This window comes from Myotis nattereri (genome assembly GCF_964212035.1).
Source record: "Myotis nattereri genome assembly, chromosome: 2".
NCBI classification, from domain to species: domain Eukaryota; kingdom Metazoa; phylum Chordata; class Mammalia; order Chiroptera; family Vespertilionidae; genus Myotis; species Myotis nattereri.
The window spans coordinates 97,911,090-97,926,085 of NC_138076.1; the positions used below are offsets into that span (position 1 = coordinate 97,911,090).

Consider the following 14,996-nt stretch of genomic DNA (forward strand, 5'->3'; position numbering starts at 1 on the left):
CTAACCTCGCCTCAGGCCTCCACCACCATATTGTCTGTGTCCATGGGTTACACGTACAAGTTCTTTGGTTGATCTCTTTCTACCTCCCCCCTACTCCTCACCATCCCCTCACCCCCGCCTTCCCTCTGAGATTCCATAGCCTCTTCCATGCTTCTGTGTCTCTGGATCTATTTTGTTCAACAGTATATTTTGTTCATTACATTTACATATATGAGTGCGATCATGTGATACTTGTCTTTCTCTGACTGGCTTATTTTGCTTAGCATAATACTCTTCAGGTCCCCCCATGCTGTCTCAAAGGGTAAGAGATCCTTCTTTTTTACTGCTGCATAGTATTCCATGGTGTAAATGTACCACACTTTTTTTTGTTGTTGTTGTTGCCTGGGGGGGAGGGGGCTAGAAAGAGGAGGGGAAAGGCTCCTGAAGGGAGAGTGCCCACAGCTTTTTTATCCACTCATCTACTGATGTGCGCTTGGGTTGTTTCCAGAAATTAGTTATTGTAAATTGCTCTGCTATGAACTTATGGGTGCATACATTCTTTCTGTTTGGTCTTTTGGGTTTCTTAGGATATATTCCTACAAGTGGGATCACTGGGTCAAATGGAAGTTCCATATTTAAGTTTTCTTTTTCATATTTAATGTTTTGAGGAAACTCCATACTGTTTTCCAGAATTGCTGCACCAGTCTGCATTCCCACCAACAGTGAACTAGTGCTCCCTTTTCTCCATATCCTGGCTAGCATTTGTCATTTGTTGATTTGTTGATGGTAGCTATTCTGACTGGTGTGAGGTGATATCTCGTTCTAATTTTCATCTCTCTGATGATCAGTGACTTGGAGCATTTTTTCGTATGTCTCTTATCCATCTGAATGTCCGCTTTGAAGAAGTGTCTATTTAGGTCCTTTACCCACTTTTTAATTGGATCATTTTCTTACTTTTGTTAAGTTGCATGTGTTCCTTATATATTTTGGATATTAACTGTTTATCAGATATATCATTGCCAAATATGTTCTCCTATACACTGGGCTCCCTTTTCATTTTGTTGATGGTTTCTTTCACTATGCAGAAGCTTTTTTTTTTTTTTTTTTTTTTTTTTTTAATATTTTTTATTGATTAAGATATTACATATGTGTACCCTCTACCCCCCCTCTCCCCGCTCACCCCCTCACCCCCCCGTTGTCCGTGTCCATTGGTTAGGCCTATATGCTTGCATATAAGTCCTTTGGTTGATCTTTCCCCCTTGCCCCCACCCTCCCCTACCTTCCCTCCAAGGCCCGATAGTCCAATCAATGCCTCTCCGTCTCTGGATCAGTCCTTGTTCATCAGTTTATGTTGTTCATTATATTCCACAAATAAGTGAGATCTTGTGGTATTTATCAGCTCTCCAGTTCCATCCATGCTGTGGCAAATGGTAAGAGTTCCTTTTTCTTCTTCCTCTTCTTAAAGAATACCTTTCAGCTTTTCATATAATGCTGGTTTGGTGGTGATGAACTCCTTTAGCTTATTCTTATCCGTGAAGCTCTTTATCTGAACTTCCATTCTGAATGATAGCTTTGCTGGATAAAGTAATCTTGGTTGCAGGTTCTTGCTATTCATCTCTTTGAATATTTCTTGCCACTCTCTTCTGGCCTGCATGGTTTCTGTTGAGAAATCAGCTGACAGTCGGATGGGTACTCCCTTGTAGGTAACTGACTGTCTTTCTCTTGCTGCTTTTAAGATTCTCTCTTTATCTTTTGCTCTTGGCATTTTAATTATGATGTGTCTTGGTGTGGTCCTCTTTGGATTCCTTTTGTTTGGGGTTCTCTGCGCTTCCTGGACTTGTAAGTCCATTTCTTTCACCAGGTGGGGGAAGTTTTCTGTCATTATTTCTTCAAAAAGGTTTTCAATATCTTGCCCTCTCTCTCCTTCTGGTACCCCTATAATTCTGATGTTGGTACGCTTGAAGTTGTCCCAGAGGTTCCTTACACTATCTTCATATTTTTTGAATCTCTTTTCTTTTTTCTTTTTCGGTTGGGTATTTTTTGTTTCTTTGCATTTCAAATCTTTGACTTGATTCTTGGGATCCTCTTGTCTGCTGTTGGAGCTCTGTAAAGTATTCTTTATTTCAGTCAGTGTATGCATAATTTCTAATTGGTCCTTTTTCATGACCTCCATGGTCTCACCATACTCCTTGAGGGATTCATTAAATTTATCGGCGGTTTCCATAAAATTCTTGAAAAACCTTATAAACGTGGCCTTGAACTCTATATCCAGTCGTCTGGCCTCCTCCGTTTCTGCCAATTGTGACCTGTTTCTTTGTCTCCGCATTTTGGCTGCTTCCCTGTGTTGATAGAGTGGCCTGCGCGCCAGGTGTCCTGTAGGGCCCAGTGGCTCAGCCTCCCCAGTTACCCGAGGTGGACACTCTTGGTGCACTCTTGGTGCCTCGCTTGTTGTAGGATCACTGGGAGGAATTGACCTCCAGGCCAATTGGCTGTGGGAAGCAGCTGTGTCTGAAGTGGGAGAATGGTCCCCCTCTGACCACTGGGTACAGTGGCTCCTGGATCTAAGGAGGTGCTAATTCAGCCCCTGCCTGAGGCCACACAGCAGGAACTACGAAGAGGCTCAGCTGTGAAGCAATGCAAGCCGCTGCGGGGCCTTGGGCCTTCTCTTGGAAGTTCCGGGTCTGGCTGGCCCGGCTGCAGTTAGGTAATTATCAGGTTGCAAAGTTCTGGGGCATTCACATGCAAAAGCCTCTGCCACAGCCCGGGTGGGGCGGGGTCTCAGGGAGGCAAAAGGCCGGAGAAAGAAGCTATGGCTGATTCTGCGCACCCGGAGTCGCGCGTCTCAGTGTCCCGGTAACGGCTGCAAGCACCTCTGAGGGAAAGCGGCCCCCCAAGTTCGCCCGCTGCTGCCTGAGAGAGCAGCCTCTGCCCGTATGAGTCCTAAGTCCCCAGAGACTTCCCAGAACCGGAGTTCAGAGCAGTCGGGAGCTTGTGATTCAAAAAGACAGCCGCGTCCTCAGGTGCCACCCCCTTTCCGCGCGCGCGAGCCGCTGCGTACCTCTGCACTCAGCCTCCGCAGCTCCTCTGGCTCTCAGCGTGCTTTTCTTTTCTTCTAGTTGTAGAAATTACACTCAGCCAGCCTTCCTGTTGTTTTGGACGATGTTTGCTCCGTCCTTTGGGCTAATTTTCAATTGTTGTGGGAGGCGACTATTTCCCGGTGTTTATCTATGCCGCCATCTTAGTTTCTCTATGCAGAAGCTTTTTTATTTTGACTTAGTCCCATTTGTTTATTTTCTCCTTAGTTTCCTTTGCCCTAAGAGATGTATCTACAAACATATTGCTATGAGAGATTTCTACGATCTATATGGTTTTATGATTTACATTTAAGTCTTTTATTCATTTTGAGTTTATTTTTGAATATTGTGTAAGTTGGTATCTAGTCTCGTTTTTTGCATGTATCTGTCTAATTTTCCCAACGTTTATTGAAGATACTACTGTCTTGACTCTTCGATTAGTTTGTGTTTAGATACATTGAGTTTGACATATATACTGGTGGAAATTCTTATAATATATGCAGGGAAAAATTTAGTAAGAAAAGTGTGGAATCTGTAGGAGAAACTTTAACATAAAAGGACAAAGAACAAGAACTGATCAAATGGAAAGATGCAGTATGTCTCAGATATGTGACTTAATATTTAAAAGTATCTGTTTTCCTCCAGTCAGAGTGTAACTTTCAATGAAGATTTATTAAAATCCAGTTGTTTATTAATTGTATGACGTTCTTAAAGTACCTATGAAATAATAGATTTTTGATCCTGGCTAAAGTAACTTAAAGAAATTCAGAAGTGGGACTGACATGAACAAATATTAAATCATATTTTAAAGCTACTATAATCAAAATAGTATTCTATTGGCATGGGTACAGAGAATTAGGTCAGTGGAACTTAATAGCCCAGAAATAAGATGGAGGATCTATTTCAGATCAGTAGGAAAAGGGTGAGTAAGCACAATGTGCTAACCTAAAAAGTTGAATTTCTGATACCTAATGTATAAAGATAAATTCCAGATGAAGTAAAGATTTAATTGTTAAAGTGATACACTAAACTTTTCAATAAAATTTTTTAAACAGCCTATGGATCAAGAACACCTTTTGACAGAAAACATAGACGCTATAGAAATATATAGATATATATATCCTATCTAATAAAAGAGAAACACGGTAATTAGTGTACAACCGCTACCCTTCCCATTGGCTAATTAGGGCAATATGCAAATTAACTGCCAGCCAAGATGGTGGCCGGCAGCCAGGCAGCTGGAAGCGAACATGAGGCTTACTTGCTTCAGTGACGGAGGACTCCAACGTCCCCCGCCTGCCACTGCCGGCAGTTGCCGCTGAGCTGCAACTCTAAGCAACTATGTTACAAATATAGAAGTTAAACAAAACCCCAGACACCTGCTTTAGTTGCTGGGCTTCAGCCAGCAGGATTGCAACATTGTTTCAAATACAGAAGGTAAACAGAGGCCAGAAACCTGCTTTCAGCAGCAGAGGCCTAAGAGCTGGAGCCTCAGAGCTAAAGCTGGCCCAGAATAAAAAACAAAAGAAAAAAGGAGCGGTTGGGAGCTTCAGTCACCTGCCAGCCTGAAAACAGCCCTCAGCCCCTCACCCAGACTGGCCAGGCACCCCAGTGGGGACCCCCACCCTGAAGGGTATGTGACCAGCTGCAAACAGCCATCATCCCCTCATCCAGGCTGGCCAGGCACCCCATTGGGGACCCCCACCGTGATCCAGGACACCCTTCAGGGCAAACCAGCAGGCCCCCACCCGTGCACCAGGCCTCTATCCTATATAGTAAAAGGGTAATATGCCTCCCAGCACCGGGATCAGCGGAGCCGCAAGGCCTCCCTGCACCGGGATCAGTGTGACAGGGGGCAGTGCCCAAACCCCCTGATCGCCCTGTGGCTCTGTGTGTGACAGGGGGCGGGCCACAACCTCCCTATCCTCCATGCTCTGTTCGTGACAGGGGAAGGCGCCCCATCCCCCTGATGGGCTCTGCTCTGTGTCTGATGAGGGGAGCTCCCAACCCCCTGATTGCCCTGCGGCCCTCTGTGTGACGGAGCGGTGCTCCAACCTCCCCCCCACCCACGGGCCCTGCTCTGTGTGTGACAGGGTAGAGCTATAACCTCCCCATCGGCCCTGCCCTGAGTGTGACAGTGGCAGCACCCCATCCCCCTGATTGGCCCTGTTCTGTGGGTGATAGAGGGCGACGCCCCAACCGCCCCCCACGGGCCCTGCTCTGTGTGTGACGGGGTAGAGCCATAACCTCCTCATTGGCCCTGCCCTGAGTGTGACAGGGTGCGGCGCCCCAAACCCCTGATCCGCCCTGCTCTGTGTGTGACGGGGCGGTGCTCCAACTCCCCTATCGGCCCTACACTGTGAGTGACAAGGGGGAGCTCCCCAACCCCCTGATGGGCCCTGCTCTGTGCCTGACGGGGGAGCTCCTCAACCCCCTGATGGGCCCTTCTCTGTGAGTTACAGGAGACGGCGCCCCAACCCCCTGATCCGCCGTGCTCTGTGCGTGACATGGAGTGGCGCCGCAACCTGCCCATCAACCCTGCCTTGAGTGTGACAAGGGGCGGTGCCCCAACCCCCCAATCAGCCCTACCCTGAACGTGACTGAGGGTGGCATCGCAGCCTCCCGATCCGCCCTGCTCTGTGCATGACAGGGCGGCGCCCCAACTCCCCAATCAGCCCTGCTCTGAGCCCGACCAGGGGCTGCACCTTGGGATTGGGTGTGCCCTCTGCCACCCGGGAGCAGGCCTAAGCCAGCAGGTTGTTATTCCCCGAGGGGTCCCAGACTGCGAGAGGGTGCAGGCCGGGCTGAGGGACTCCCCCCTCCCCCCGCCCCCCCCCCCCCCCCCGCTCCCGAGTGCACAAATTTTTGTGCACCGGGCCTCTAGTGTGTGTATCTATAGATATATCTATATATATATAGATACACACACATACTTGGAAATACAAGAATTTTTGGGATTTGTATGACAAGATAACATAAAATAAATAGGAAAACGAGTGATTATAAATATTTGAAAGGATCATTTTAGGTAAAAGATTTTATAAACCAACAATGGAAAAGACAAAAACCTGGTAGCAAATGGAATAAAAAACAGTCACAGAAGAGAAATATAAACAGCCAATAAACATGTAAAGATGTTGACCTTTGTGATAGTCAAGGAAAAGCAGTGTGAATCTATTACATATATTCTGTTATATATACTCTCTTGTATTTCATATCTTATAATGTGCATTAACTATCTACACTAATAAAAGAGAAACATGGTAATTGGCATACGACCGCTACACTTTTCATTGGCTAATCAGCGAGATATGCAAATTAACTGTCAGCCAAGATGGCGGCCGGCAGTCAGGCAGCTTGAAACTAACATGACGCTTGCTTGCCTCAGTGACGGAGGAGGATCATTGGAGGAAACCAACGTTCCCCGCCTGCGGCTGCAGGCCTCTGAGCGGGCAGTTTAAGAAACATTGTAACAAATACCGCAGGACTTCAGCCAGCAGATTCGCAACATTGTAAGCAAAGGCCAGAAACCTACTTTCAGCCGCGGAGGCAGGCCTAAGAGCTGGAGCCAAGCCTCATGCTAAAGCTGGCCCAGAATAAAAAAAAAAAAAGCAAAAAAGGAGTGGTTGGGAACTTCAATCACTCCCAGCCTGAAAACAGCCCTCAGCCCCTCACCCAGACTGGCCAGGCACCCCAGTGGGGACCCCCACCCTGATCCAGGACACACTTCAGGGCAAACCAGCCGGCCCCACCCATGCACCAGGCCTCTACCCTATATAGTAAAAGGGTAATATGCCTCCCAGCACCGGGATCAGCGTGACAGGGGGCAGTGCCCAAACCCCCTGATCGCCCTGTGGCTATGTGTGTGACAGGGGGCCGGGCCCCAACCCCCTGAGCAGCCCTGCTTTGTGCCTGATAGGGGGGAGCTCCCCAACCCCCCCCTCCCCCCCCCCACACACACACACGGGCCCTGCTCTGTGTGTGATGGGGTAGAGCCATAACCTCCCCATCGGCCCTGCCCTGAGTGTGAGAGTGGCGGCACCCCAACCCCCTGATGGGCCCTGCTCTGTGGGTGATAGAGGGCGGTGCCCCAACCCCCTGATGGGCTCTGCTCTGTGTGTGACGGGGGCAGCAACCCAAACCCCTGATTGGCCCTGCTCTGTGCGTGACGGGGTGGCGCCGCAACCTCCCCATCGACGTTGCCTTGAGTGTGACGGGACGGTGCCCGAACCCCCCAATCGGCCCTACCCTGAGCATGACTGAGGGCGGCATCACAACCTCCCAATCCGCTCTGCTCTGTGCATGACGGGGCGGCGCCACAACTCCCCAATCGGCCTTGCTCTGAGCCCGACCAGGGGCTGCACCTAGGGATTGGGCCTGCCCTCTGCCACCAGGGAGCAGGCCTAAGCCAGCAGGTCGTTATCTCCCGAGGGGTCCCAGACTGCGAGAGGGCACAGGCCGGGCTGAGGGACCCCCTCCTCCTCCCCGAGTTCACAAATTTTTGTGCACCGGGCCTCTAGTGGTACATATATGTGTGTATACCCATTTAAAATATACTGATCACCTGGCAAAAATCAAAGTCATGGTGTAATACTTTTAATGAAGATGGGGAAAGTTGGGGAATTCTATTCACTGCCAGGAGAAAAAGGAATTGCTAAATATTTTTTTTAGAAGGGAAACTGATTACGCATATAAACACACATACATAATAGAAGTATAGGAAATATCCTTGTCAGTCGAACAAATTCTTTATTGGGAATCTATTGCCATAGAAATGAAAGCAATGTAGGAGACATGTGCAAGGATGTTAATTGTGGAATTGTTTGAGAGGGCAAAAAGCATTAAATAAAATGCCCATCAATATAACTTGTTTTTGGGACACCCTTGTTATAGATTCAAATGCAACTCTAACACCCTATTCCACTTTGTCTGACAGGGATTTCCTAGTTGTATTGTTAAGTAGGAAAAGCAAAACAGTGAAATATGTTTGCCTCTTTTATTTTTGACCAGAAATACTGATACTGTGTGTGTGTGTGTAGATTTGTGTATTTATTTTTCTCTGTTATTGGAAAGGCTGTAAAAGGACATATATAGGTTGTGTGCAAAGGTGATCTGATAACAAAATGGTTTGGAGATTTTTGGAGGTAGAGGAAAAATGTAACCTCAATAAAAACAGGCTGTGTATGATGTAATTTGTATAAATGTTAATCTGCACAGTAATAAAAGAAAGGGATTAAGTTAAAACAACGGTAGTTCTCTAAAATTTTATTTTAGTAAGCATGAATTGTTTATAATAGTAAAAGTATAATATGCTATTTAGACCGGACAGCTGAACAACGTTCTGGAAGTCATTCCAGACAAAGCTGCGGTGGCAGGGTCCAAGGCAGAGGCAGTTAGGAGCGATCAGACAGGCATGCAGTGTGGTTAGGGGCGATCAGGCAGGTGGTCGGGCGATCAGGCAGGCAGAGCGGTTAGGGGCGGTCAGGCAGGCAGGCAAGCAGTTAAGGACAATCAGGCAGGCAGGTGAGCAGTTAGGAGCCAGGGTCCCGGATTGTGAGGGATATCTGACTGCTGGGCTGAAGGGCCCTTAACCGGCAGTCGGACATCCCCCGAGGGGTCCCAGATTGTGAGAGGGTGCAGGGTGAAGGACACCACCTCCACCCCCCTCCCCCCCCAAATGCACGAATTTCATGCACTGGGCCTCTAGTATAATAAAAAGAAACAGTGAAATACAGGAAAGAGGAGAGCTAGCCAAATAAATGAATGTTAAAAACATCTATTTTCTTTGTCCACAGACTCCATCTAAAAAGAAAATTGAAATTAGCACTATTGCAAGCAATTACCACCTTGAAGTTAATCCCAGGTAAGCTGCTACTGTATAAAAATAGGCATTTTTATTATTTTTTGTTAATCCTCACCCAAGGATATTTTCCCATTGATTTTTAGAGAGAGTGGAAAGGAGGGAGGGCAGGAGAGAGAAAGAGTAAGTAATATTGATGTGAGAGAGAGATATCAATTGTTTGCTTCCTGCACATGCCCCAACCAGGGCAGGGGAACGAACCTACAACCCAGGTACATGCCCTTGACCTAGAATCGAACCTGAGACCGATACTGAACCACTCCAGCCAAGGCTAAATAAGCATTTGCAGAACGATGATGTTCAGATTTTTCTTTTTAAAGAGTAGAACCCTTTCTTAAAGTAAAATCATATATGAAAACAAAGTGTATAAACAGATAAAAGTGAAGCTGCCTAGTGTGAATTAGAGAGCCTAGACCAGGAGTGGGCAACCCCTGGCACGTGTGCCAAACATGGCACGCCAGTAACTTTTGCTGGCACACGAAACCCTATCTTATAATCTTCCATTTACAGTTTTTTTCTTAATATCGACTTTTTTATTTTTCAGATAAATTCAGTGTAGGTGCATCTTAGATAAATAAATAATTTTACATAACAAGTTATCTTAAAGACCATAGACATGGATTGATGAGAGAGGGGAAGAGCAATTTCTATGCCTCTGCCTTAACTCTCCCTGCCTTCCTAGATCCGACCAGTGTTTTGGTTTCATTCACATATGCTTGTGAATCTTTGTTCTCAGTGATGAATTTTGTTAAGTCTCATAATAGGAGTAGCCTGACGGATGAAAGTAGTAGCTCGTGCATATCTCTGAAGGTCATGAAATATAAACCTGAGGTAAAATCTCTGGGATCAGTGATGCAGCAAGAAAAGTCCCACTGGTAATATCAAACGGAGTCCTAAAGTTTTCTGTCTGACTATCAGTGTACATGTATACATTAAAAAATAAATGTATTTTTCATCATCATATACTGTGTTTTTGTCGCTCGAATGAATTTTATTATTTCTTCAAGGTTCTTCACATATGTACACCTTAAGAGATATCAAGTAGGCGTAACATATTCTCAAAAAATTAAGGGTGGCACGCAGAAGAATTTTGAGTCAGAGATTTTGCTGGTTTTGGCACACACTCACAAAAAAGTTGCCCACCCCTGGCCTAGACCCTCTCAATTTGCCTTCTCTCTGAGAACCCCTCATTCAAGTAATTTTCATAATTAAGTTTTCTTGCTTTACAGAGCTTGGTGTTTTACGCAAAGTAAAGTACATAGTATTTAAAAAATTATTAACTAATTCAGAACTAATGAGCAAGACTGAACGGAGCAGGAGGAATAAGATTATAAGCTAATATGTATTCAGTATAAGGCACCCTGAGAAGAATTTTACATGGATTGTTTAGCCCTCAAAACAATCCTGATAGGTATTATTATTACTAGAGGCCCGGTGCACAAAATTTGTGCACTTGGGGGGGATCCCTCATCCCAGCCTGTGCCCTCTTGCAGTCTGGGAGCCCTCAGGGGATGTCCGACTGACGGCTTTGGCCCGCTCCCCAAGGAGAGCGGGCCTAAGCCATCAGTCAGACATCATTAGCGCTGCTGTGGAGGTGGGAGAGGCTCCCACCACCACCGCTGCGCTCACCAGCTGTGAGCCAGGCTCAGGGCTTCTGGCTGAATGGCACTCCCCCTGTGGGAGCGCACTGATCCCCAGGGGGCAGCTCCTGCATTGAGCATATGCCCCCTGGTGGTCAGTGCACGTCATAGTGACTGGTTGTGCTGCCATTCATTGGATTTGCATATTAGCCTTTAAGCACATAGGATTTTCCTTAGGTATGTCAAAGAAAATTAAGAGAAATAATGTTGGTGGGAAGGATTTGATCATAAATGTAGAAAAAGTTTTAATTCCATAGACAAAAGGAAAATGGTTTAGATTCTTGACTAAAAAATTATCATAAAAAAATACTGTAGGTATATTGACCTAATAGTGAATTGAGAAAGATTTGATGGCTGGGAAAATAAAACTGATTGCTTTGCCCTCTTTCTCATTGTGAGTTCCTCTGTAGCAAGAATAGTCAATTAGAAATTAAGCTGATTGTTTTTCAGATGTTTGAAATTGACATTCAGCCTTAATTAATCCAGTGACTTATGTTGGTTTGTGAGGCACATGACTTAAATGCTAAAGCAATATGTGGGTATAAATGATAGATAATGCCTATAATAGGTCAACATCTTATAGAGTTCTGACTTTGTATCTTAAATTCCATTTGCTTATCCCATCCCATTGCTAAGGGAGTCAGCTCCATGCTAGTGCTGGGAGCAGGTGTGTCTATTGTTCTCTCTCAGATCTTTGCTGTTTTGATGATGGGGAAGAAGAATGGAAGTTAAATTTGTTTCAAATAGTTATTTCTATATTTTGAGTAATTCTAGATAATCAAGAAAATTAGCTGTAACGAGGTAGTAACTATAGTGTATACAGAAGTGTTAAAGTAATTGAACTGTTATTTATTAGTTATTGCTCTTTTTAAGTAATGGTAAACTTAGTGTTTTCAGAGATTAAAATTGTAATTAACACATTGTTTTCGGGTAGTTTTTATCGCGCGCTAACAGGTGGCGTGGGCCATTTTTGCTAATTTTTTGCGCAAATGGCAACGTTCAGTAAAATGATAACTTTAGTTTACGTATTTATACGTTACCCGCATTCTGCCGCTAGTCTATAAAAAACGTATTAATACATGTCCTGCGCTCTACTACCAGTCAACGTAAAACGTATAAATACGTTTCCTGCATACAATGTATTAAATATGGAACATTGTTAGTATTTTTAATAACCCTAAAATATCTCAGTTATAATGTTTTGTGAATGTAATTAGGTTTTATGAATTTTGATTAAAATTGTAACTACTTAATATCCAACGTTTTTCTTATAATAACATTAACAATAAGGGCATAATACTTTGAAGTTGTGTGCGTGTGTATTTTTTTATCATTACTTTTGTTTGTTAGTGATGTGTGTGTGTATTTTTAATCATTATTCTGTTTATATAGTGATGCTGGAAATAGTGACCGGGTCGTAATTCAGGAGATGTTGAAAACAGTGGCACAATCACAGCAACTTGAAACAAACTCTCAAAGAGACTTTAAAGGTATATGATAAAAAAAATTATTTTCATTAGACAGACACTCAAATTGTAAGGAATGCAAAGGAGAGAAAATGTAGTGGGAATTTGTAAATGTCATCCATTTAACAAATATTTATTAACCATTTATACTCTGTCAAGGATTATGCTACTTTTGGGGGTAGGAAATCTAAAAGTAAGAAAATCATGATCTCTGTTCTCATGGGAGTTTACATACAGTTCTGTGGAATTGAATTTTGGTGGAAAGAGGGTTATTTGTACTGCTAAGATTACATGATTTATTTATTTATTTTTATTGCTTAAAGTATTACAAAGAGTATTACATATGTCTCCTTTTTTTTCCCCCCTCCCTTGACAATCCCCTGGCCTCCCTTATCCCCCAGTGTCTTATGTCCATTGGTTATGCTTATATGCATGCATACAAGTCCTTCGGTTGATCTCTTGCCCCCCCGCCTCCTGACCCCCCACCCTCCCAGGCCTTCCTGCTGTAGTTTGAGTCTGTTCGAGGCAGCTCTGCCCCTGTATCTATTATTGTTCAAAAGTTTATAATGGTCTCTATTATCCATGAATGAGTGAGATCATGTGGTATTTTTCCTTCGTAGATACATGATTTAAATGGGACATATTTGTAATACTATCAACAATAAAAAATATATTTAAAAAAAATAACTGTTGTTAGGACCAAAGTTATATGTTTATTATCAAATATCTAAATCAGCGGTTCTCAACCTGTAGGTCGCGACCCCTTGAACGACCCTTTCACAGGGGTTGCCTAAGACCATCAGAAAACACATATTGAATATATAGTTACATATTGTTTTTGTGATTAATCACTATGCTTTCATTATGTTCAATTTGTAACAATGAAAATACATCCTGCATATCAGATATTTACGATTCATAACAGTAGCAAAATTACAGTTATGAAGTAGCAACGAAAATAATTTTATGGTTGGGGGTCACCACAACATGAGGAACTGTATTAAAGGGTCACGGCATTAGGAAGGTTGAGAACCACTGATCTAAATAAACAAAAAAAATTAAATAAGCAATAATCCCACCGTTGAGATAAACTTATTGTGGTGCATTTGTCATTAACTTCCATTATCATTTATATGCATATATACATGTACGCATTCTTTTTAAAAAAATCCATATTGTTGAAAGTATTACATACATCCCATTTACTCCCCCACAATTGACCTGCCAGCTGCCCCCGCCCACCACCCTAGGCCTTCACCACCCTGTTGTCTGTGACCATGGATAATGATTATATGCATACAACTTATTTTGTTGATCTGTATCCACCTCTCTCCACCTTCCCTCTAAGATTCCACAGTCTCTTCCAAGCTTCTATATCTCTAGACCAGGCGTGGGCAAACTACGGCCCGCGGGCCGGATCCGGCCCGTTTGAAATGAATAAAACTATTCAAAAAAAAGACCGTACCCTTTTATGTAATGATGTTTACTTTGAATTTATATTAGTTCACACAAACACTCCATCCATGCTTTTGTTCCGGCCCTCCGGTCCAGTTTAAGAACCCATTGTGGCCCTCGAGTAAAAAAGTTTGCCCACCCCTGCTCTAGGCCTATTTTCTTCATCAGTTTATTTTGTTCACACATATGAGTGAGATCATGTGATACTTACCTTTCTCTGACTGGCTTATTTCGCTTAGCATAATATTCTTCAGGTCCATCCAGGCTGTCTCAAAGGGTAAGAAATGCTTCTTTTTTATTGCTGCATAGTATTTCATGGTACAAATGTGCTATAGCTTTTTTATCCACTCATCTATTGATTGATATTTGGGCTGTTTGCAGATCGTAGCTATTGTAAATTGCCCTACTATGAACATAGGGGAGCATACTTTCTTTCTGTTTGGTGTTTCAGGTTTCTTAGGATATATTCCTAGATGTGGGGTCACTAGGTCAAATGGCAGTTACATAATTTAATTTTTTGAGGAAACTCCATACTGTTTTCCATAGTGGCTGCACCAGTCTGCATTCCCACCAGCAGTGTACTAGGGATCTCTTTTTGCCACATCCTTGCCAGCACTTGCCATTTGTTGATGGTAGCCATTCTGTCAGATGGGAGGTGATACTTCATTGTCCTTCTGATTTTCATCTCTTTAATGATCAGTGACTGTGAGCATTTTTTCGTATGTCTCTTATCCATCTGAATGTCTGCTTTGAAGAAGTGTCTATTTAGTTCCTTTGCCCATTTTTTAATTGGCTTATTTATCTTACTCTGTTACATTGTATGAGTTCCTTATATATTTTGGATATTAACCGTTTATCAAATGTATCATTGCCCAATATATTCTCCCATACAGTGGGATCCCTTTTCATTTTGTTGATGGTTTATTTCACTATTCAGAAGCTTTTTCTTTTGATGTACTCCCATTTGTTTCTTTTCTTCTTAGTTTCCTTTGCTCTAGGAGATGTATCTGTAAACATATTGCTATGAGAGATGTCTGAGACTAGTATTTTTATGGTTTCCAAATTACATTTAAATCTTTTATTCATTTTGAGTTTAGTTTTAGTATGGTGTAAGTTGGTTTAGTTTCATTTTTTTGCATCTGTCTAATTTTCCCAACACTGTTTATTGAAGAGACTGTCTTGACTCTATTGTATGCTCTTGCCTCCTTTGTCAAATATTAATTCAGCATAATCAATTGGTGTGATTTCTGTGGTCTCTGTTCTGTTCCATTGATCTTTATGCCTATTCTTGTGATAGTATCAGGCTGTTCTGAGCAAAGTGGCTTTGTAATATAACTTGATATCTGGTATTATGATCCCTTCAACTTTGTTCTTCTTTCTCAAGATTGCTGAAGCTATTCAGGGTCTTTTTTGGTTCCATATTAATTTTTGGAGTATTTGTTCTAGATATGTGAAATATACTGTTGGTATTTTAATAGGGATTGCATTGAATCTATAAGTTGGTTTAGGTAGTATGGACATT

The 14,996-nt window shown here is 43.2% G+C and overlaps 1 protein-coding gene across 1 annotated transcript in view; it reads left to right on the forward strand.

The window, feature by feature from the left end:
* RFC3 (replication factor C subunit 3) overlaps positions 1-14,996 on the forward strand; it is a 47,285-nt gene that overhangs the window by 12,009 nt on the left and 20,280 nt on the right. The window contains exons 3-4 of the mRNA XM_081083034.1: positions 8,849-8,916; positions 11,946-12,043. Of these exons, the coding sequence (XP_080939160.1) occupies positions 8,849-8,916; positions 11,946-12,043 (166 nt within the window). The remainder of the gene's footprint in view (positions 1-8,848; positions 8,917-11,945; positions 12,044-14,996) is intronic.